At 39.7% G+C, this 25,533-nt stretch overlaps 1 protein-coding gene across 3 annotated transcripts; it reads left to right on the top strand.

Annotated features, from left to right (window-relative positions):
- On the top strand, window positions 1-20,268 carry LOC117446249 (putative N-acetyltransferase 8B). 3 transcript variants are annotated; one of them, XM_071203179.1, is made up of 3 exons: window positions 36-92; window positions 10,623-10,777; window positions 15,718-20,268. In XM_071203179.1, the coding sequence occupies exon 3, from the start codon at window positions 15,730-15,732 to the stop codon at window positions 16,399-16,401; it is 672 nt and encodes a 223-aa protein (XP_071059280.1). In that variant the 5' UTR covers window positions 36-92; window positions 10,623-10,777; window positions 15,718-15,729; the 3' UTR covers window positions 16,402-20,268. The 3 variants fall into 3 exon arrangements, with proteins under 3 accessions (XP_033938215.1, XP_071059280.1, XP_033938216.1); XM_034082324.2 differs by lacking the exon at window positions 10,623-10,777 and having other exon boundaries at window positions 1-92; window positions 15,718-20,267; XM_034082325.2 differs by lacking the exon at window positions 10,623-10,777 and having other exon boundaries at window positions 40-96.
- The last annotated feature ends 5,265 nt before the right edge of the window (window positions 20,269-25,533 follow it).

Genomic DNA, 25,533 nt, shown 5'->3' with positions numbered 1-25,533 from the left:
CTGTTTCCTCCATTGTTCACACAGTTAATGCCAGACAGTGTTCGGTCTGCTCACCGACAAGGACCTCCACTTTCACAAGTTGACAGAGTAACGTAAGTAAGGAGAACTTCACTTTTCATATAAAGTTAGTGTTATAAACAAAGCTATCCGACAAGTTACGCTTGGTGATCTTTAAGTGTGCGGCAGTAGCCTACAAATTAACAATGGGTTTCGAGAACAGATAAAATAGTTTATTGCATGCAGGGGCGGACTGGGACTTAAATGCAGCCCTGGAAACTGACCCAGTCCGGCCACATGAAATGTCAAATGTTAGAAATCCGCTGTTTATTATTTCAAGTTTTACGTCCGATTCGCTCCTTTTTTCCTCTCAGTACACAGCTCCAGTTTGGGCATTGACCTGTCATCAGATTTTATTTTTAGTTGCTGCTGTAGCGGAAGTTTAGTAAAATTATGTTTGATGAAATACTTCAAATCTCCACCCTCCATAATTGCACTTGCTTCAGTTGCTTGCTACTTTCTAAGGGCGGTGATGACAGTAACAGTACGAACTGAAGTTGATGCGATTTGATTGGATTGTGAGGCAGCCAGCCGCCTCTGGATTGGTCTTGGCATGGCCCTGACCAATCACAGGTTGGCAGGGGCATGACGTGGGCTTCATCTGATTGGTAAATCCCTAGTTTTTTTTCACCAAGGGAAGCCAATTTTGGCTAGCCTCCTCTGCAACAGAGAGTGCAATCTACTGTTTCACCATAACATCTAGAGGGGCGCTGTTTCACTCTTTGTACAATGAGAATGGGGGAGAGATGGGCCGGCTGCAACACACAGCACAGAATAATTACCGAAACTAAACGAAGTGTTTTTATTTATTTATTAAAATGATAACTACAATCCATAAAAACAAGGGAAGCCTGGCTTCCCTTGGCCTCCAGGAGAAAATGCCACTGAGTTCAAGGGATAATTCTCACCCACCTCTTGCTCTTGCCCTGCACTTGTATGTGCCAGTTGAGCTGGTTCTTCCAGCAGCTCAACTCTGTCCCTCATCATGAACGCAGGAGTCTGGCTGTATATCTGAACTCGCGCCCTCATCATTCTCTTCACCATCTTGCGCTTGTTCTAAGCTGCTGCTGATCGTGCATGCAGCGCTGCTTCCAAAAGGGTCTGTCAATTTGCGAAATGTATATGCTTCACCTGCGAGTGACTTCACCTTATTTTCTCTTGCCTTCTCTGCCCCACCTTTTTCTTTTCGTTTTCTTTGATATTTATCCATGTTTTTTCATTCTCCCTGTCTGCCGCGGCGTCTCATCCTTTCTCTTCGGCCCAATCCCAAACCACTCCCTCGACCCTACCCCTCCGTGATGGAGTGAACTCCGTCTGTAGCCACACTCGCAGCTCAACGAGGCTCCCTCCTGTCAGATGGAGGGAGTAAATACCATGGATGTATAATAAGAACTGGATACAGCGTGGGAGGCGGGGCCTCATTCATTCCTATGAGAGTTGCTCATTAGCGCATGATGATAAAATGGCCCAACTTTTGAGAGAGTGAAACGTCACAGATTACCCGGCATGCCTGAGAAGTACCCGTATGTGCACTCATTAGGCGCATTCACACTGCGGTACTTTTCCCACAAAGGGTCATGCGAACTTAGTTCATGATCGCGTTCACACCAAAAAGAGCCGGTGCTAGAGAGCAGGGACTTTCGAGCGGCTCTTTTGTGAGAAAAGAGCTATATTTCTGATTGGCTGGACGGATTGCAAACCACGCCCCGTAAAACTCCCAAAACGTTTTGTGAAGCCGCCATTTTATTATCCTCGCATTAGCATTATTAGCATTAGCCCAGCGCAGAAACGCAGAGAGACTAACTTATGGCAACACAAAATAAAACATGGGAGCGGTGGAGATGAGGAGTTGTAGGCGTTCTGGCGATTTACTCGGAAGGCTTCAGTAGAAGCTGCTGGGAGTCCCTGCAGCTTCTACTGACTTTGGGCGGCAGTATACGGCGTGAAGTGGTTTGCGGCCTGCCAGTAAACCCAAAGCAGAAGAAGAAGAAGTGAGAACTAAAGAGTTCTCATGAACTAAGTTCGCATGAACCTTTGTGGGAAAAGTACCGCAGTGTGAATGCGCCTATAGAGCATGCGCAACTTTAACCAAAATGCTCGTTCACATCAAACACGTCAATTTGCGTACACGTAACAGCACCGTGCGTTCATGACAGCATGGTAATGATTTGTAACGAGGCGGCAGTTAGCAGCTAGCGGCTAGCTAGTAATTATGCTAATGTACTCATCAATCGTTATGTATTACGCTGTAACAGGATCCAAGCAACAGAGCTTCATTTAGCATGAAATAATTATTGCACAGTATATATATATATATATTAGTGCTGTCAAAATTATCGCGTTAACGGCGGTAATTAATTTTTTGAATTCATTGCGTTAAAATATTTAACGCATTTAACGCATGTGTAGAATGGCCCGCCCCATATGTGCCACCAGTGGCAGCGCCAGGGTATGGCTGGGGTAGGCTACACTAGAGATGTCCCGATCCGATCACGTGATCGGGGATCGGAGCCGATCACGTGATTTCAAAAAGATCGGGGATCGGGAGAAAAAAATCGGGGATCGGGATTTTTTTATTTTTTTTTATTATTTAATGTTACAAAACAAAAATGACCATGTTCACGTCTTAAAGTCATCCTGAGGACTTAGTTTTGGTTTAAAATTACACAACATCATGTATGTGTTGCTTTCTTTGGGCTTGTTTTCATAGACCCGGTTGCTCATTTCTCTGAAATCTGGCAACAGAGTGGGCGCAGTGTCTAATAGTAGCAGTAAGCTAACGAGAGGCTACGTTCAGCTGGTGACTCGGGAGTCGGGACAGAGAAAATGTCAGGACTTTGGAAGTATTATAAAATTGAAAGCGAAGGCAGTGCCAGATGCAATGTTTGCAAGGCAGAGGTTCCGCGTGGTGGAAAGAACAGAGCTACGTTCAACACGACCAATCTAATACGCTACCTGAGAAACAAACACCAACAACAACACGGCGAGTACACAGCGGCCACTCAGGTAACGGCACTGAAACAACCGACACTTTCAGAGACTTTCAAAAGGAAAGAGAAACTGCCCAAGAACAGATAACAGCCAAGTTAGCTGAATTCATCGCGTTGGATGACCAGCCGTTATCTGTTACCTTTTTTTTCTCTTAATGCATTGCATAAAGATCGGATCGGGAAAAATCGGTATCGGCAGATTGTCAAAATCAAATGATCGGAATCGGATCGGGAGCAAAGAAAAGTGATCGGGACATCCCTAGGCTACACCCATACCAAGAAATGGCTTAGCCCCACCATGAAAAATGATGTTAAAGTAAGCAAAATAAAGTCTGCCAACTCGCGCGGAGTAAATTGCACAGACAGCAGTTAGTAAGATTGATTTCAGTAGCCACGGTTTTGAAAACTTTTGTCACATAGTGATCGTCTTCTCAATAGAACATCTTTGATAACGGCGTGGTGTTGTTGCAGGAAGTCCCGACGGAGAATACTTTGCTAAGGGCAGAGCCATATAATAGTAATAATATGGCTCTGGTACAGGGGTGCACATAACTGGTACCCAGGTTATGTGCGTAATCTGAAATGCGTACCGTCACTTGTGTCACAAAGTGCATTTGCGTACCGACGTACTTGTGAAGCTTTTCCAGAAGGCGGTTAGATCACCGGACGACACCGCCTTCTTTCATTTATCTTTCCATTCCCACAACAATATACATAAATAAATGGCATATTTTGGACATAGTTCGAATGGTGATTAATCATGATTAATACATTTTTAAGCTGTGATTAATCTGATTAAAAATGTTAATCGTTTGACAGCCCTAACATATATATATATATATATATATATATATATATACAGTGCCATAATCTTCTTAGTGCAATAATAAGCTACAGGGACGTTAATCTACGTCGGTAATATTAACTTTATTTAATACAACATTTACGGTACAAGATTTACATCATACAGCCCATGTAGTATAATATTTTACAAATGATGAATTACAGCAAACACGTGCAATATATCCATTATTACAGCTCCGTGGGCTGGCAGTAAGGCGATATGGGTCCGTTGTTATTGTGCATCCATGGGTAAAGATAAACGCATAGTGCTGAACACGTAACATGAACGTGCCGGGCGGCGCGGTCCGTGGGTTAGATGCGCGTTCATAATGCAGAGGGAAATAACTCTCAGAATAACGTTATTAGCACATTTTTACAACTTGAGGAATGAATGTTTTTAATAAGGGCTATACAAGTGTTCATACTGGGTTGTTTATTTAGTTTAAAAAAAATTATCCAACGAGTTACAGACCACTCTTTCCCAATATAAGTCAATGGGAAAAAGTGTTTCCGGGCCCAGCAACCTAAAGGAAGTGTAGTACCGCCGTTACAGCCATTGCTACCTTCTACCTTGTACCTTTAACGTTGTGCCTATGTAAATGAGCTGTGCAGTTCCCCCGCTGTCATTGGCCATCCCGACCTCGCAACCTCTGCGGTGATTGGACGGACGTCACCCAATCCCCGCCCGCTTCCGCCACGTCATCCGGGGGAGGAGTACAAAGGCCGGGCACGGACATCATTCGGGAGGCTCTGTATTTTGTGACAGATGCCTCAAACCCCTCCTTGTCACAAAGCCTTCCTTCTGCGAATTCTGAGAGTATTTAGCCGTGTGCATTGTGTATTAGCTACACTGATTAGCACTGTCTTTAGTAGGGTATCTGGGCGAGCACACTGAGTAGCAGTGTGTCGTCAGGTTCTGTGTTAGAGTAGGGTTTGTGTGTGTATATTGCTTAGATCCAGGTTGAGTAGCACCTGTAGACCAGCATTCCTGTGTGTGTATACTGCTTAGATCCAGGTTGAGTAGCACCTGTAGACCAGCATTCCTGTGTGTGTATACTGCGTAGATCCAGGTGATTAGCACCTGTAGACCCGCACCAGCTGTGTGTTTCCACAGTCCCATTTTGTTTATTGTTTGTTTCCACTTCAGAAGTGAGATTTCCTTTCCTTTTGTGCAGCGGGGCAACTCTCTTTTGAAGACCACTTTTGTTGTGCGATAGTGACAGATTTACCCGTTGTTGGGCCAATCTGTGTGTGTGAACATCATTTTACGTAGTTTCAGTTATAAATAAAACCACCGGTAACATCTATACCAAATCCAATCTGGTCGTGTCGTTTCCCGTTTGTACCCCTATAGCCAAGTGGGAACGTAACAACCGCCGTTTGGCCAGCACGAATATTCTTATCAGACTCCGGTGCACTTCCTGGGGGCTTGGTAAATACAGCAGCAAGCTTTGGGACGGCCTCCCCTCTCTCTGGCAGAAACAGGCAGTGGCGTTTCTATATGTACAAAAGTGGTGGGGCACAAACAACTCAGATGTCTATATATAAGCTTCTGCAGAGAGGTTCATGGCTGGTGAGGCACTGACTCTTCAGGTTTACAAATATATTAAATCAAAATATAATATTATTTTCAAAAGCTTTTTTTGTCTGATGCTTCAATTACTTTTAAACAGACAGTTCAACAGAAGGAAACCCAAAAAAATGTAATTGTATCATTTAAATATTGAATTGTTCTCTCTTAGTAAGATCCCATTTTCAATAAAATTGCAGTCTTACCTTGACTTGAAGATGAAGTCCATTTGCCTATCCCTCTGGACAAAAATCTCTATAACTTTTTTGTAAAAGTCCTCCTTATCTTCTTGTAGTTTCAAAAATCTATCATAAATCTAATCTAATCAATAGATTTTTGATTCGAAAATGATAAAAGTAGGGTAGACATGTGGATATTATCCGGTTGAACAAAACGTACATTTATCTAACAGGTTTGTTTCCCACAGATCTTATTTGGAGCTATTTTCTAAAATCCTATGGAGAAATCTCGTTGCTTTTTTGCTTTTTTTCTTCACACACCACACTTTTCGCGGCACACGTACTTACAGCCAATCAGCTCTGAATTATGTGAGATGACGTATGGTGGGGATGGCAGCACTTTGCCCCTATGGTCATTATTTTTTGCCACACACATTAAATAGGAAAATACTCTGAGCATGCGCAGTGTAGTTTTTGTAGTCACCGTTCACTTAGACAGAGGGAGGGGCAGGATCAGGTTTTGTCCCACATGGCTCTAAACAGCTCAATAGGCACACACTGTAGACACTAATTAGAAGAACACATACTAAAACAGCAATGAGACGTATGACCGACGTTGCCACTTGGCCGCCATCTTGCTACAGGCAGTGCTCTCATTCATAACATTATGGTTTACTATTTAAATAACCATAGCTTGCTCAATTTTCAACCGATTTTCAAACGGTTTGGTTTTTTATAAACATCAAAGATGTAGTTATGATACTGCATACTTATAATCATGGACTTTCATATGAAAATAACATTAATCAGATAAAGCAATAGCTATACACACACACAAGGTATTTATATTAAATATTTGCCGGTGTATATATTTCCATTTATTTTATTATATTGTCAATATTTAAAATAAATTATAAATAAATTATAAAATTAAAATACATTTATATTTTATATATAAAAATCGGTCTCATGTTACCACTCTGTAAACCAAGAGTTGTTAATTGAGCAATGCCTTAGCTTGAAGAACAGGGACACAACTAATGACAATAGCATATGTTGGTATATTATTTAGATATTCACACCTTTATCAGAAGAACCAAACCAACATAAAATGTGCTCACAGACAGGCCAGTTCTGTCTAATTTATCACAATTATTTTTGACATGAGATCTTCATATCATCCTAGTTTTGTATTTAGTTTCTAGATTTGTAAACAAATCCAGAACCTTTGAAATATGTTATTGAAAAAAGACCAAGAATAATATAAACTGTACCATATGTCCTTCTGTAGTCCATTTGTGGTTTGTCTTGACTCACCCCGGCTGATATATCACAAAATCCACTGTTTAAATTGTTCCCTATATTGCCCCTATAAGGTGTCCTTGGGTGTTATGAAAGGCGGCCCCCCAACATAAATGTATTATTATTATTAAGAAGAACAACTTGGTGTGGTGTGGAGGGGATGTAGGAAGCAGGAGCAGGTGGGGAGAGATGGGGCTTCAAGGTTCAAGGTTATTTGTTTTAAATGTGTCTTGCACACAATAAAATAAAATACAGTATACCACAAAACCAATAAGACACACAGTGACACATGGCACACTAACAATCAATCATCGTCCAGCCTCAGATTTGGTATTCTTTCACAACCATGTTATGGGTTTATTAGACTGAGCAAACATAAACATATGTGGTGATCCCACGGGTTCTTGTTTGCAGAGAGCGGCGATTGGAGCATCCGTAGGCTGCACAAAAGTCCGGCATAGTCAGGTACTTCTGTAAACACAAAGCCAGCAAATTCCTGTATCATAATGCAAGATGTTTTTAACAAGCCAAACCACGTGGAAGAAATCATGTGTAACTTAAGTTGTGTTGAAAAGAAAGAGCAGTTCTGCCTCTCCCACTGGTGTAAAGTTGCTGGGTGAACTTTGTAATACTAGGTCTCACTGACAGCCTCTTGTTATTAGCCAGCTAATAAATACAACCACATACACAAAGAAAAGCTGCAATTTCAACATATCCAAGCATCCTGTATCATAGCCATGCTAATAATGTTTATAATAAACCAAACCGTTTGTAAATCAATCAAGATTTCAGCGAGTTAAGAGTATTTTTGTGCAGATCACTCACCTTACAACAGCTACCATAACGCGAATCAGAGTAACTGTTGACTGTAGCAAGATGGCGGCCAGTCAGCTACGCTGGAAAATATCCCATGAGCCATCTAGTGTTTATATATATCTATGGGCATAGTGGCCGGTCTTTTTTCTTCTTCTTCTGTTCACACATGTGTTCAAAAAGAGGTAACCACAAAGCGATATTTAACTGAAAATACTAGGGAAATGTTTACTCAGAATTTTTCTTCCACACTTGCCCCTGCTAACATCTCAGTAGATGAGCTAGTAGATCATTTTAATTCAAAAATTAAAAATGTTATAGATGCCATTGCTCCAATTAAGGTAAAGGAAGTGACTGGGAAGAAAATATCTCCATGGAGAAAGGCCATGACCGTTAAAACAGAAAAAAGAGAATGTCGAAAAGCTGAACGCAGGTGGCGAAAAACAAATCTCCAGGTTCACTTTGAAATTTATAAAGAGAGACTTGGCCTTTATAATTTGGAATTGAAAAACGCACGACAATCATTCTTCTCTCACATCATTACCAAAAACAAAAACAACGCACGTGCCTTGTTTGCTACCGTCGACAGACTAACTAACCCCCCAGTGTCAGTAGCCTCTGAATTTCTAACCACCAGGGCGTGCAATGATTTTGCCTCCTTTTTCACTGACAAAATTCAGAAAATCAGACAAGCAGTCAGTGCCTCTGCATCAGGAACAGCAAATGTGCTGTCTCTGTGTCCACTTAACATCAATTCAGACATCATGACACAATTCCATCAGATTAATGATAAAAACCTAGAAGACATTATACAACTTCTGAAGTCCTCCTCCTGCTGCCTTGATATTATTCCAACAGGATTTTTCAAAGATGTTTTGCCTTGCATGGCCTCAGAACTACTTCATATAGTAAACAAATCTCTTCACTCAGGTATTTTTCCACAGGCCCTGAAAACTGCAGTCATTAAACCGCTCTTAAAAAATAATAATCTAGATGCTTCAGTAATGAACAATTACAGGCCCATATCAAACCTGCCATTTCTAGGTAAGATCATTGAAAAAGTTATTTTTCAACAGTTGAGTAATTTCTTGCATTTAAATGGTTGTTTCGATGTGTTCCAGTCAGGCTTTCGTCCAAACCACAGCACTGAGACTGCTCTTGTAAAGGTCTTTAACGACATCCACTTAAACACAGACAGTGGCAGAACTTCAGTGTTAGTATTATTAGATCTCAGTGCTGCCTTTGACACTGTTGACCACAGCATATTACTAGACCGACTGGAAAACTGGGTGGGACTTTCGGAAACAGTTCTAAATTGGTTTAAATCCTACTTAAAGGATAGAAACAACTTTGTTTCTATAGGTAAATACACATCTGAGTTGACAAATATGACATGTGGGGTTCCTCAAGGCTCCATCTTGGGGCCTCTTCTCTTTAACATCTACATGCTACCACTGGCTCAGATAATGAAGAACAACAAAATAAGTTACCATAGCTATGCAGATGACACACAAATTTACGTAACAATTTCACCAGGAGACTATGCTCCAATTCAAACACTGAGTAAGTGCATTGAACAAATCAATGACTGGATGTGTCAGAACTTTCTCCAATTAAACAAAGATAAAACTGAGGTAATGGTCTTTGGAGCCAAGGCAGAACGTTTAAAAGTTAGCGCTGAGCTTCAGTCTGCAATGTTCAAACCAACAGATAAAGCCAGGAATCTAGGTGTAGTCATGGACTCTGACCTGAGTCTCAACAGTCACATTAAAACAGTTACTAAATCAGCCTACTATCACCTAAAGAATATATCTAGGATTAAAAGACTAATGTCACAGCAGGATTTGGAAAAACTTGTCCATGCCTTTATCTTCAGTAGACTCGACTACTGCAATGGTGTCTTCACAGGTCTCACTAAAAAATCTATTAGAAAGCTGCAGCTGATTCAGAACGCCGCTGCTCGAGTCCTCACTAACACTAAGAAAGTGGACCACATCACTCCTGTTCTGAAGTCTTTACACTGGCTTCCTGTGTGTCAAAGAATAGATTTCAAAATATTGATGCTGGTTTATAAAGCACTGAATGGTTTAGGCCCAAAATACATTACTGACCTCCTGCTAAACTATGAACCATCCAGATCTCTCAGGTCTTCAGGGACTGGTCAGCTTACTGTCCCCAGAGTCAGAACTAAACATGGTAAAGCAGCGTTCAGTTATTATGCTCCAAATATCTGGAACAAACTCCCAGAAACCTGCAGGTCCGCTGCAACTCTTACTACTTTTAAATCCAGGCTGAAGACTTTTCTTTTTGTCGCTGCTTTTAATTGAACTTTTCATATCTTAAACTGCACTGTAACTTTTATCCATGTACTTTTTCTAAACGTAATTAAACTCCATGACATTTATTCGAGGGACTGCTCGAAAGCAGAGATATTTGGAATATCTGGCATCGACGGATGAAAAATAGTGTTTTGGTAACACGGAGTGTTTTGGTAACACTTTAAAGACTTTGTTATGGAAGCAAAGCAGGGGAGGGGGTGTGTACAGCCTCCTGAGGGTCCGATTGTGGATGTCATGCGAGCAAAATATGGTGAAGAAAGTCTGTCTAAATTAAATCATATTTTAGACTGCACTGTAACTTTTATCCATGTATTTTTCCCTAATGTTTATTTTATTAGCACTGTAACTTTTATCCATGTACTTTTTCTTGTAATGTTTATTTTATTATCTTTTCTTTTTTAATGCTTAATGTCTTTCATTTCTTTTTTGTAAAGCACTTTGAATTACCCTGCGTCGAAAAGTGCTATATAAATAATCTTGCCTTGCCTTGCCTTGCCTTGCCTTGCCTTCGTGTGTTATTATTTGACAGATAAGAACCACACAACTGCATTAGCGGCCGCTGTTGATCTCTGTCGGCCGTCAGCGCAACTTAAATGATGACGGCCGGCCGTCAATGGCCCTTGACGACCGGCCGTTCTGTGGTTCTCCAGATTCTACAGATGGCCAGTCCGCCCCTGATTGCAGGCACGCAGCATTACTTTCAGTTACAATTGTTTAGTTTCTTCTAACGTGAGCTCAGTATTATATTGAAATTAATTGTTCAACTAACACTGTATGTGATGAGAGTTAGCTTGTGACGTATTGTGCTAATCAATTGGTGAGTTTACAGATGGGGCTGCTATGCTAACAGTTCAGCTGGTTCAGGACATTTCTTATTGTACATAGGCCTACACACAAAAAAAGGGATTAGGCCTTAGGTTTAAAAAGTACATATTAAATTACATAAATATAACAAAGCACATATTACGCATTACAACACTTTAAAAAAATGCAGTAGGTGGACACCTGATGTGTTAATGTGAATGCTTGTAACTAAAACAGCATTTGTAAACTAGGTTATTCTGGCCTGTTAATCATATGGAATACTTGGGTTTTGTACAACAAGTCCTCCAACTCATACGACCAAATGGGTCGATTGTTTAAGCCCTTATTACGACCAAATATGTCGTTTGTTCAAGCGCTTAATACGACCTATAATTAGGTTTTAAAATTGTCGGCCTCTAGTGCTCCCGTTCAATGCAAACGTTACAGAGGGTTGTTTATTCACAAATAACCCTCTCTGTAAAATCCTAAATTGTAGGATAGTTTGGCCATTAAAACGCTTTATGATTAGATTTCTAGCGAGAAGTATATATTGTACTTTTAGAATCCACGTCCAGTCGATATGTAGGATCTATAGTTTGATAGATATTACGAAGATGATTTGAGGTTTCGTCAGGACAACGTGTATATGCGGCAAGCTTCCATGTAAAGTTACGGGTTGAAAACAGTATTTCCGGTCTCGCCGTTTTCATAATAAAACCAATGATCAAATGATTTAACAGTGATATCTGCACTACTCATCCACTAAAAAACATCAGTTTATCCTAGTTAATTATATGACATGAATTGGTTTAAATTCTGTACAATGCTTTTGTGTTTTTCCCATAGGGTTTTCTCTTTCGATTCTGAGAGACACATTTCTGTTTTCAGAGGTTTTGATAGGCTAAAATCACGCCGCAATGCACATCGGGATATGGTGTTTATGTGATATGAAATCGGAAAACATTAAAAAGAAAATAACTTTATTCCGAGTGTTCTTGCTTTTCTCTTTGAAAGTCATCACATAACGGCATTGCAATACACGGTTCGGCTGCATTAAATATTACATATCTGCCCTATGTATTTATAGAGCCCTGATCAGAAGACCTTTTGACAAACTGGAAGAGATGCCGCCAAAACTGAATACGTGACGTGGACCATAAATATATCAACAATTAAACAACATCTTCCATTTCTTTTCACACAATACGTCTCCTTGCAGTATCAACACTAATTCGGCTGACTTTTATATTTGATCCAATTAGTAGATAGTCTGTATTTACACCATAAAGGTGCACAGCTGATAGAAAGGGACTTTTTTGTAGTTTTTAAAGATATTACTGATTTTCTGAACTACCTTTCCAACTCCTCATGCAGTTGACTGTTACAGGTCTATACAAGTTCATGGTACAATGCATAAGCTTCACATCGAGAGACTGAAACTGTATTTTCCTTTAACGTTCTGTTTTAATTTCACAATAAAGTTTATAGTCATATTATGTACGATATTATTATGTTTTATTAACTAGACCACTGGTCAAAACCGCACCTCCTAGTGGTTAAAGCACGTTATTGAATTTAGTTGTAGAATAAGTTATATTTGATGAAAACATTTAAATATTAAGAGTAGCCTACATACAAAATAGGGGTCAATGATAGAAATATAGAATGGCAAATATCAAGAAGATACTGTAGTGATCTCTACAATAAAACAGTTTAGTGCAGGACGTCCAAAGATATTAACAGGAGGATGTGCAAAACAGACAAACTGATAAGGCTGAATTTTACTCAGGTGTAACTAAAGTCTGATTTAAGGGTTGTTTATATTTCACATCATTAATCAGAATCTGCAAAGTAACAAAAATAAATGTAGTAGAGTAAAAATACCAGGTTATCCTCTGAATTGTAGTGGAGTAGAACAAAGTAGTACATGCTGCTGTAACAAAAACATTTCCCAACTTGGGATCAATAAAGTATCTTAACTTAAGATGATCGATGGCTACTGCCATATTTGCTAAATGTGCATCTGAACCTTGACAAGTGCATGTTTCAGGCTTATCAATTAACAACAGGAGGGGTCACAGACATAAGACCAGCTGTTAAATAAAGCTCTTCTGACCTTAGCTGTCATGTGGTCTTAATGCTGCCCATTATGGACACAAGCCATTTTCACCCATGTATTAATTATATGTTTTAAATTTGATAACACCAATGTGTTTCGTATCCCCTAAACCTCCAGGGATGTATACAGTTTAATACTGGCAACTTCTAATTGTGGGAAATACGAAAACGTCTTTTAAAACTACATTTCCCAGTAGAGACGTGCCATAGAACATGTTGCGAAACACACAATAGCCAGTAAGTGTAATTCTGGGGGGGAGGGCCGGGCTGGACCCGTCCAAGTCCAGTTTTGGATAGTCTGGCGTGGTTCCATTCCATTTCAAATAGCTGTTTGACAGCGTAACCTTGTCGCACTGCCACTCCAATATCCAATCACAGAGCTTGAGGGCTAATCACGGGGTTTGTAAAGCAAGGCGGATGTTGTAGTCCCAAACGATAGCTGGGGATTCTGGGTAGTGTAGTGTCTTCGGAAACTCTGTAGTGTCTAAACTCCGAAAAAACTATTTGTTTCTCCGAATCGAAGGTTAAAAACACAAAAGCATTGTACACAATTTAAACCAATCAATATTGTGTAATTAACAAGGATAAACTGATGTTTTTTAGTGGATGAGTAATGGAGATATCACTGTGTAATCATTTGACAGTGTGGGGAATACTTCCGGTTTTATTATGAAAACTTCGAGACCGGAAATACTGTTTTCACCCACGCTAACTTTACATGGAAGTTGCCCCATATACAGTACACGTTCTCCTGGCGAGACCTCAAATCATCTTCGTATATCTATCAAACTGTAGATCCTACACATCCACTGGACGTAGATTATAAAAGTACAATATACACTTCTCGCTAGAAATCTAATAAAAAAGCATTTTAATGGCCAAACTATTCCACAATTTAGGATTTTCCAGAGAGGGTTATTTGTGAATAAACGACCCTCCGGAGCGTTTGCAATCGACAGGAGCATGTTGTTTCGACCAATAGAGGTGCTACACTTTAAAACGTGACTCTGGGTCGTATTTAGCTGCTGAACAATCGACCTATATGGTCGTTTTTTGTAGGAGGACAGGCTGGTTTTGTATTGCTGTATTTGTTGTGGTTTTCTTCTTCTTGACATTTCAGTAAGTGAATACCGGCTTTTGTAAAAATACTGTGGATATTCTTATTCCATATACTGTTTTAAACTTAAATAGAGCATATTCAGTTTCTTGTTAAAGGACAGAGGACACCTTTTTGATACAAAGTATCTTAGTTTCCTTTCTAAGGTTACATTGTTGTGTTTTCTTACACATCTTATTGATATGTATTTCACATATGGTGCATCACATTGATCACATTTGATATTCAGGTAATCCAAAAGTAATTGAAAGTAGTCAGGTTACATTACTGTTTGATTGTGATACTTAGGTCAGGGTACTGATAACATTTTGTAGAGGTAAGTTCTAAGTGTAACAAAATGCAATTTTAAAGTATCCCTCCTAAACCTTATTTAGTCAGCAAACTACTGTACAGGCTACTGTACTCGTACAACATAGCAATTAAAAACGTAGTCACCAATACAGCTAGTCACTGTCAGTGAGGTTATTACAAGAAACTTTAACACAGCACAATGTTATGTTTTAAAAAACCATCATCTGAGAGACAATCAGTGATATTAGCTTTTCTCAAACTCAGGTTGGAAGCAAAACAGCTGGACAAATACCTAGCTACATTTAATACATATTTTTGCTGATCTGGTAATGTAGTGATAATAATAAATAATAATACATTATTTTCAAGATAGATAGATATAAACTGTATTTATCCCAAATTGGGAAATGATTTTGTTCCATAAGTACTGTCAAGCATTACACAAGTTAAAAGGGCAAGTATAGTAAGAATACAAATGAACACTAGCATTAAGTATACACAAATTCACAATATAAAATACTGCTATCCTGGCTCCAAAATGGTGGAATGAGCTCCCCATTGATATCAGGACAGCAGATACAGTAGCTTACACACTTTCCGGCGCAGACTGAAAACTCATCTCTCTCGACTCCACTTCGAGCGATATATAACTATTAACAAAGCACGTATATACTAATAAAGGACTGGCTTATCTAAAGCCAGTTGAGTAGCACTTGAAATGTTTTTGCTCTATGAAACCTGATGTACTTATATGATTCCGTTTTCTTCAAGTTTGTATTGTGTTGGTCGAACGCACTTATTGTAAGTCGCTTTGGATAAAAGCGTCAGCTAAATGCAATGTAATGTAATAATGTAATGTTGAGTACTCTATACTACGATATACAGTCTAGGGCCTAAGCTACAGGAATATATAGAAATATACTTTAGAGTTTCATCTAGAAAAAGACAGAAATGATTGTCCATCTGAATTTACCAAAGGCCAAGGTGAGTTCTTACTGAAGCTTGTTCTGCCTCATATCCAATATACTCTACTATACATACACAATGTAAAAATAGCCTTCTCACATTAAGAAGCTACATCAAGTGAATATTTTTTAAAGTGTAATTGAAAAAGTTGAATATTTTACTCATGATTACAACTCTTAATATTTTTAGCATCGACATCAGTAAAGCACTAATAACAAGCAATGTATACACAATTTAAAACTACATTATATTGGCTCCCAGAATGAACACACTCAAATACATTTGTGTCATATTTCATGTGTAAATCCTTCATTTTATTTTATTCTAGTTCCTTCCGGTCATGAAGCTGCTGATCCGCCGGTATCGTCCCTCAGACAAGGACACAGTGCTCCACCTGTTTAGCGTAGGCATCAACGAGCACATTGGTCCGTGTTTTCGAACCGCCATGACCAGTTCTCTCCATCTCTCCATCGCCCTGGCTCTGTGTGTCGCTGGCTACCTGCTCGGCTCCGTGTTAGGGTCGGTGGTGTTACCAGGATTCTGGGTGGGCCTCGTTTACTTCTGCTGTCATGAGGTATACGCCGGCTTCGTTAGGGAGAAACTCCGGACAGACATGCAGGACATCCCGGGTAACTATCTGAGCAGACTAGATGATTGTTTCTGGGTAGCGGAGTCTGAGGTGGATGGGAGGACCCAGATCATGGGAATGGTGGCTGTAGTGGCCAAACAAAGCGGGCAAGAAAGATACGGGGAACTGTTCAGGATGATTATCTCTCCATCGTGCAGGAGGATGGGCCTGGGCTTCAAGCTGGCTCAGACTGTGGTTGATTTCTGTAAGGAGCGAGGCTTCTCCAAGGTCGTGCTGGAGACCAGCTCCATTCAGACCGCTGCTGTGTCGCTGTACGAGAAACTGGGCTTCAGCCATGTCAGGTCACACACTAACACATATTCTCATGATTGGGTAGTAGCACTGGCCAAGCTCTCTGTTTTAGTAATGGAAAAACACCTGTAGTGCTGAAATGAGCCTGATGAGCACAGCAATGTTGCTGGTATGCTCCTCTGTATCAGTGGATGAAGCTTTAGCACCAATAATACTTTCACTGAATCCTATGTCTCACAACACATTTTTCAATATCAAGTCTCAAAGTCAGAGTAAAGAGACATTTCCTTGAACTGAATGTGTGACCATCTTGTTGTAATGTTTCTAACATGACCAAATGTTGCTCGTATGAGTTTATTGGACCAACATGCACGACTGTTGATTATGTTTTTATTAATTGTAGATTCCACTACTGTTGTTTTATATCAAATGTTATCGATCACATGTAATTGTTTTTACACAAAAACACAACAAATAAACCACCTCCAAAGGTGTATCTTTTGCTTTACAGGTCCCATGTCATGGCCATTTCTACTGATCATAATTCCATTGTTGAGGTCTACTAAAACAGATTTATATTGTGCAATTTTCCAAACTCACATTGGTTTGTCATACAGCATCTCTGTATGTATATTCACTCTCTGTCCTAAACGGCTTGTTGGAGCTCCTGCCCCCCCCTCCCTGTGAGCCCAGTGGCCATCTGCGAGACAGCGAGACACAGCGTAACCCAGCCCGAAACACACAAACACCCGCAGCCTGGCTGGGAGTTTGTGTGTGTGCTCAGGCTGAGTTCCGCGGTGTCTTGCTGTCTCGCCACACCAGTGAGCCAGCTCACAGTGTCCCGCACCTCGCAGCAGCGAGCCTCGCAACATCCCACCGTGTGTGTGTGTGTGTGTGTGTGTGTGTGTGTGTGTGTGTGTGTGTGTGTGTGTGTGTGTGTGTGTGTGTGTGTGTGGAAGTTCGCGGATTGGTCCAAACGTAACTATACCCAAGAAGAAACAAATGTAAAAAGTCAAATCTCCAACGAGGCGTTCTGGGGCAGCATAGACAGGTCTTTTCTGTGTTAGAGTTTTACTCGCTACAGGGTGTACTGTGAGGGTTTGTGACTCTGCAGACCGTTTACATGCAGAAAAAGCTACTTAACACACAAGGGGACGGGTATAACCAGAAAAGCATGACATGGGACCTTTAACATACTATCTTCTTTCTGACTCTCACAGGCATTGACATAAACATTTTAAAGCTATGCACACCCACGTAGGTATCATCTATCTATCTATGTATGTTTTGTTAATTTTGTACATATTGTGGTTGATTAGACTTCTCCTCAGGTGGAAATTGGGTGGAGCTTTGCTCGTATTACAGGAGGTCAACAAACTTAAACTTAATATGATAAAGCTGTAACTTCTCCATAAAGACAGTAAAACAGTCTTCCACTCTTATCATGTACATTGTTCACGACTCACTATGGACACTGAATAGTGATGTGTAAAGTGAGATTTCAGACACTCATTATTTTTGTTTTAGTCACTTAAAGCTGTTAAGTAACTTAAATATCATTATGTACAGTATGATCATCATCAAAACAACTGCTTTAAATGAAAGGCAGTCTGTAAGAGGTATTAAAAGGAGGGAGTGTTTCTAAGGTACGGTAGCGTTTACTATAACAGGCAGAGGTTGAATGAATACTCAAAACGTTTACCTTTTTAAAGAAAGTAGTTATACCACATATTTTACAAAGTCCTGAATTTTAATTCGAAGTTAAAGCTATACGAAAAATAATTAAAGTCCCATTTGATTGCTGTACTTGAATATATGTAGAATCCTTTATTTATTTCTGTTGAACCATCATTCCCGTGTTATTTATTGCTTTGGTACTCGTTACTATAACTTGCATTACCAATTGTGTCAATTACTGAGAATCCTGTAATGTAAAAACTGCAATTGCAAGACTAGACACTATTGAGTCGCAAGTGTTACTCAGACAAATGGGGACCTCAACTACCTCATAACCCTATTCTTCCTGGCTGAGACAGCTCCAAACAATATCACAGTTGTTTGTAATTTAGTCTCCCATAAAACTAAATAACATAAACCACTTTTATAATGTTCAAAAGGTCTTTAAAGTCATAATGTGGTACAGTTTTAAGAATGTATTTTATAGCGTTTAAATGATTTAAATGTACAAGCACATAACCAGAGAAGTAACTAAGTACGTATTTCCATTTTTTACTTCTACCCCACTACAATTCAGAGGTAAATTGACTTTTAATCCACTACATATATTTTGTACCTTTAGTTACTCCACAGACTTGGATTCATGATGTATAATATAACAACATGTACATTCACAGGCTACCCTGCAGCATAAACAGTTATTAAAACTAGCTGCACCTTTACCAGCTTTGAAAGGCATCAAAACATATCCTTCTGTAATGGACCAATCTGCATAATGAGTACTTTTGGTACTAAAACTTGTGTACTTTTACTTGAGTAACATTTTGAAAGCAGGACTTCTACTTGTAACAGAGTATTCCTACACTCTGTTACTTCTACTTTCAAGATTAAGTACAAGATCTAAGTACTTCTTCCACCTCTGCACATAACCAGGGTACTGGTGTTAAAAAAAGAAGAAGCACCGACTGTCACAGTGTGTGATTTTATGTTCTACCACTGGGTGGCGCAGCTGAATGTAAATCCATTTAAAATGTGTTTCACCCATAGACCGTACAGGTTCATCCACAGTATATAGGTTCATCCCGCAGGACTCACACCTGCTGATGGTGAACGGACACCTGAATGTGGTTGAGACATATTCTGTTTGGGTAGTGAGGCCGCATCCTGTTGCATTATCAATAGCCTCATAAATCCCCAAAAAAATGTTATACACAAAATATCTTCTGAGTTTATGAACTTTATAAGCAGGCTCTTCTACACAGTTTCTATGGATTTGTTTATTTAGTACAGGGATGGGCAAATGGTGTCCTCTTTTTGCGGCCCTCAGATCAATTTTGAAACAACGTAATTAATAAAAAAAGTAAAACGTATGTCTTACTTGTAGAACTGATACCGTCCACTAGACTCCTTACGTCGCGAGCTGCGTACACGATGGCATCTTAATGTTTAATCTTAATGCACACACATTTTCCGTGCTTTCCAATAGTTTAAAAATAGTTGTATTCCACTGTTAAATAACATGTTCAATACAAATATGCCACTTGTAAATATTAAATAACATTTCTGTGAACTGATATTTGTTTAGTCAGCTTATTAGACGATGTTCCCTGAAAGATTGTAAAATGTCAATGAAGATGTCAGACTTAGTATATTTGTTAATAACTACATACAATACATGGAATTTGTGTGTGTGTTCCAAGTGAATCTGCGGCCCCTGGTGGCCAGTACATAAATTATGTGGCCCCTACCACCATCCAAGTTGCCCATCCCTGATTTAGTAAGATTAATTGTTGTAGTGTAAAATACACAGCAGTATAAACTAATTGTATATCTCATATGCACCATCTTGTCATAGCTGGTGAAATAATGCATAAACAGAGATGGAAGAAGTACTCAGTTTATTCTCTGTTACAATTAAAAGTGCTGCATTACAAATTATACTCAAGTAGAAGTATTAGCATCAAAATATACTGAAAGTACAAAGTACTCAATATGCAGAATTGCACATATAGGCACAATATTTTAAATGATTGTGTTATAATAATTGTGGATAATTTTGTAAATGATGCTGTATGATGTCCTTTTGTTGTTCTATTTATGTTTTTATGTTTCATGTGGAACTACTTGAGCAGGTCTCCCTTGGAAAAGAGATCAATGATCTCAATGGGATTTTATCTGTATAAATAAAGGTTTGAAATTAAATGAAATGAAATCACTTTAAATTTGCACTTGGTAAAAGTGGGGTTTATTTGAGTTACTTTGTATAATACTTGGTAGCTTAACCTATATCAATATATGATAATGTATGAGTTCCTTTAAATGTTATTACCCGTCCCCTTGTGTGTTATATAGATTTGTATGCATGTAAACGGTCTGCAGAGTCACAAACCCTCAAAGTACACCCTGTAGCGAGTAAAACTCTAACACAGAAAATACCTGTCTATGATGCCCCAGAACGCCTCGTTGGAGATTTTTCTTTTTTCTTCCTGGTACCAAGTGACGTAACGACGACCAAATGGACCAATCGTTCCACACACAAAACACACACACACACACACACACACACACACACACACACACACACACACACACACACACACACACACACACACACACACACACACACACACACACACACACACACACACACACACACACACACACACACACACACACACACACACACACACACACACACACACACACACACACACACACACACACACACACACACAGCCTTATCTTTCTCAGCCGTGGCTCCGTGGATCTCCACTCACAGTTTGCCACACACTCACGTGTGTGTGCTCAGGCTGAGCTCTGTTGTGTCTCGCTGTCTCACAGACCCCACGCAGCAACCAGGAAACGACACCAGTAATCCAGCTCACACTGTCCGCTCCTCGAGTCTCAAAGGGCGGAGCAGCGAGCCCCGCAACGTCCCGCCAACAGTACGGCACCCAGACCCCACGCAGCATTCTCATCTGTTTGTCATCACTGGACACCATCTACCACGGTGCACTGAGATTCATCACAAACCTCAAAACCTTGACGCACCACTGCAATCTATACACTCGTGTTGAACTGAACTTGGGAAAAGGGCGTTCAGTTACGCCGCCCCTCAAGCTTGGAACCTGCTTCAAACTGAGCTGAAACTCAGAGAGCTGGTCTCATTAAAGGTGGGGTAGGTAAGTTTCAGAAAACGGCTCGAGATACACTTTTGGTTATATTCCATGGAATGCTCTTAACATCCCGATAGCAATGAATATCTTAAGTGCTTTGACAACAAATCCATAAAAAAATGTCATCTGTGGAAGCCGTAATATTGTAAAAAGTACAACCAATCCATTTAGCCGGCCCGGCTAAAGTAACTGGATGGCCTACCTGCCTGTCAGCCTTCCATCTGTGCACAAACTTATCTCGTGCCCTCATTGGTCATGTGCGCGTTCGTGTGTGTTGGAGGAGGGGCTCTATAAGGAAGTGGCAGATTTTCTCCGGTTGTGTATTTTCAAATTCTAGCGATCTCGAGCCGGTTTCTCAAACTTACCTACCCCACCTTTAAATACACTCAAAGAAACTTTAACTGACCTTGAAGCAGGCTGCTGTGTCTGGAAATGCTTTGGCTAAATGTGGTGTATGACTGTGATTGTGAGTTTTTTAAATTGTCTATAACTGTAAAACTGTCTGAAACTGTGCTGTTACCATTCTTGGGCCAGGACTCTTGAAAAAGAGATTTTGAATCTCGATGAGACCTATAAATAAAGGTCAAATAAAATAAAATAAAAAAACATTTCTGGTTGCTAACAAATGCCATTGTAATACATAAACACAAATTAGAGCACAGTGGGCTCATAGGGGGGGGGGGGGGGGCAGGAGCTCCAAGAAGGCGTGTAGGACAGAGAGTGAATACACATACTTTACAGAGATGCTGTATGAGAAACCAATGGGATTTTGGAACATTAGACAATGTAAATCTATTCTAGTCGACCTCAACAATTGAATTATGATCAGTAGAAATGGCCATGACATGGGGCCTTTACATTGAGTATTATAATCTAAATGTGCAAAGTAACAAAATCTGTCAAATAAATGTAGTGGAGGTAAAAATAAAACATTTGCCTACAAAGTAAGTAAGTAAAAGTATAAAGTAGGATAACTACAGAAAATATCAGTACAAGTACCTAAATGTTTTACCTGGATACGGTACTTGAGTAAATAGTCACATTCCACCACTGTGCATTAATAATAACTAAGGCATCTCCAGTTCGTCTCTCTGATCTTCTAAACCCCCTCTTCACATCCTTGTACCCCCAATCACATGACACTTGTTTTGAGTTCTCCTCTACACACGTTTCAGGTGAATGACACTTGGCAGCTCTCCAAAGCAAAGTGAGCGGTTGAGAAACCAGAGGTAGAGTTACTCCTGCCTGCCTGTGTTATAACACTTGGCAGTGTTTTTGTGTGCTCTATCTGCCCGTCAAAGGCTTTGAGTTCAACACTTCAAACAAGCTGACAATATTGAATCTGTGTCAGGGGACAAACATATCAAGGTTTGTACTGGTAAAGGCCCCACAGCATGAGAGTCAACACACAGCATGTGTACACTGTGTGGTGATATCCAGAGAGTGGAAAACACACTGTACATTCACAGGTACATCAGACAAACATCTTCTGATCCTTATCAATAACAAACTACGTAGTTAGCTCAAAATGTATCAAAACATATTTAAAATGCAAATTACCTAATAAGATGGTACCAGAATAAGACACAAAATAAAATGAATAATAATAAAAAAGGATCTGCAATATGAATTAAACCTACATGTCAAACAGAAGCTGAACCAGTGTATACATAAGGTTATTTCACTTAGGCCTTAGGATTTTACAGGTGAATTTATATAGTCTATTTTACCCAACAAACGATTTGTGTGTTTTATATATTCGTCACACGGAAGTTAAAGGAAAAAATAACACAAAAAAAAAACATTTTTAATTTCTCAATCAAGAAAATGTGTAATTTAATTGGGAGGATATGCCCATAAGCTCAATAACCAAAATTAATGAAATGTCACCCTTTCAATTAATCAATCAATCAATGTTTATTTATATAGCCCATTATCACAAATGTTACATTTGTCTCAGTGGTCTTCACAGTGTGTACAGAATATCAGTATGACAATACGACACCCTCTGTCCTTAGACCCTCACATCGTACAAGGAAAAACTTCCAGAGAAAACCCATAGTTTTAAAGTTATAGATTAATTTACTGTGTCAGAACATGAACAAAATAGAACTCAAGAGAACAAAATAAAAAATAAACTAGTTTGGGATGTATTTAACAAAAATTATCTTCAAACAAGGTTTTACATAACTATTTTTAATGGTAAATCAATAGGTTTTTCAAAGAAACAATCTATAGTATCATACAAAAATAACACATGGCCGTCATCACGTCAACCCACTTTAAACATAGTCAGTTATCTATGATTGATGACCTACAAAGATGAAAACACTGAAAGAAAGAAGATATATATTTGTCTCTGAAGTCAAGACTGATAATTAGTTTATCCCTATGGTTTATCCATAAGTAGCATAATGAAATATTTGGTACGTTTTGTTTAGTTTTGAAGTTATAGTGCAGTGACAGTGTTGATACAGAGAGTACTTGATGAAATCTTCAAATAAAGTCACACACGCACAGTGTGTGTGGGGGGGTGGGGGGCCCGAGCAATGGGCTACTCCATATCAAACTAATGGCCTTGTCCTACAGTAGCTCTCAGGCTCATTTGCAATGCTGCCAAGTAGAAAACATCCAGGTTACAGAAGTACAGAAGTATTATGAGCAGAATGTAAACAAAGTATCCAAAGCTCAATTTGTTCTGATCGAAAGGGCTCTTGTCAGTAAAAGTCAGTACTTGTCATGACCGAAAGTAGCCCTTGATCTACTGGGTTGTTTTTGTCAGCTAGCTCCCAACCTATTGGTGAGGCCACTTCCATAGAGTCACAGTGTGAATGTGAGGGGTTATGAGATGAAAAAGGAAGTGGATCTTCTGATGTACGCGAGGCTATTCTGAGCTGCCTAGTTACAGATAATAATAATAATAATACATTTTATTAATAAAGCACCTTTCATTGCTAAAAGCAATCCCAAGGTGCTACAGGAGGCATTATAAAAACAAACAAATTAAACAAAAGTTTAATCTAAGGCTTTTTTAAAAAGAAAGGTTTTTAGGCCTTTCTTGAAGGCATCAGTGGTCTGTGGAGTCCTCAGGTGGTCTGTGAGGGAATTCCACAGGTGAGGAGCAGCTGCACAGAATCAGACGAGAAGGATGGCATTAATGTTTACATATTGCGCTGTCAGCATAGACCACTTGCCAGAGAGAAGATGTTTTCCTTTGTGCTGGGTGTAGTCTTTAGAAAGAAAACAGTTCCTGAATGAAACTGCTTACAACATGCTATACTGTATGCTGGGTCATGATTTCTGGAAAGAGACATTGCTGTTGAATTTTTGATGTAATGTAGGTTGATTTAATTTGTGCCGCTTTGAGTCCCGCTACCCGAGTACCATCTAGGACCATTATATTCAAGAGAAGCAACAAAATCTAGATTGATAACCAGCACTACAGGTTGGAGTTATTTTTGTTTTGGGGGTTAACTCCACTGTGCCTGAGTTCATGTACTTAGTCACATTCCATCAATGATTATCTGTTGATGTTTTTAGATCAATGTATTGCCTTGAAGACATTTTGAGCTTCGAGTTGGCGAAAGGTTGATGAAATCAGGAAAAATTAAATTAAGAGGGTCATTACGTTACATTTTACTTAGCTGACACTTTTATCCAAAGCCACCTATAAAAAAACCATTAAAAAAATAAATTCAGAACAGTAAGAAACCTGCAAATGTGTTTCTTCAAATAAGCCAAACCACTGCTGGTGCATTAGTTTCAAATGAGCTAAATCTTAAGAACTATAGGTTACTTACGTAACCCCAGGGCTCAGAGTAACATGAAGTGAGATGTCTCACTATGGGATGCGCCTCATCGCGGAGCAAACAGAAGCATCAATCTCATTACGCCAACCAATCCTGATTGGTGATCTTGACGTCAGTGTCAGGGGAAATCACCCCCTATAAGTAGCTTGCGCCACAACGCATGCGTCATTCAAAATAAGCACCTCTTCTCGCTTCACCATAGCAAGGAGGGCCGTCTGGTGAGACATCTCACTTCATGTTACTCTGAGTTCTGGGGTTACGTAAGTAACCTATAGTTCTCATTCATAACACTCCGTTCGATGTCTCACTATGGGATATTGTAGCTCCCGTATTGCCAGACGAGCTAATCTGGAAAATCACCGATCAACCTGTAAAAGCGGACAAAAGTGAGCGGCGAGGACCAGCTCGCTGCTGCACAGATGTCTTGGATGGAAACACCCTTGAACAAAGCCCAGGATGTAGCCAGGCCCCAAGTCGAGTGAGCCCGCAGACCCGAAGGTGCTTGCAAATTCTGACTCGTATAGGCCAAAGCAATCGCCTCCACGATCCAGTGGGAGAGCCGTTGCTTAGTAACAGGCTTGCCCTTGTGAGGGTTAGCCCAG

The sequence above is a fragment of the Pseudochaenichthys georgianus genome, chromosome 5, assembly GCF_902827115.2.
Source record: "Pseudochaenichthys georgianus chromosome 5, fPseGeo1.2, whole genome shotgun sequence".
Taxonomy (NCBI): domain Eukaryota; kingdom Metazoa; phylum Chordata; class Actinopteri; order Perciformes; family Channichthyidae; genus Pseudochaenichthys; species Pseudochaenichthys georgianus.
This window is presented reverse-complemented; position numbering and strand designations above follow the sequence as displayed.

Excerpts from the sequence above, each read along its gene's own strand:
- LOC117446249 (XM_071203179.1), top strand. The coding sequence starts at position 15,730 with ATGAAGCTGCTGATCCGCCGGTATCGTCCCTCAGACAAGGACACAGTG.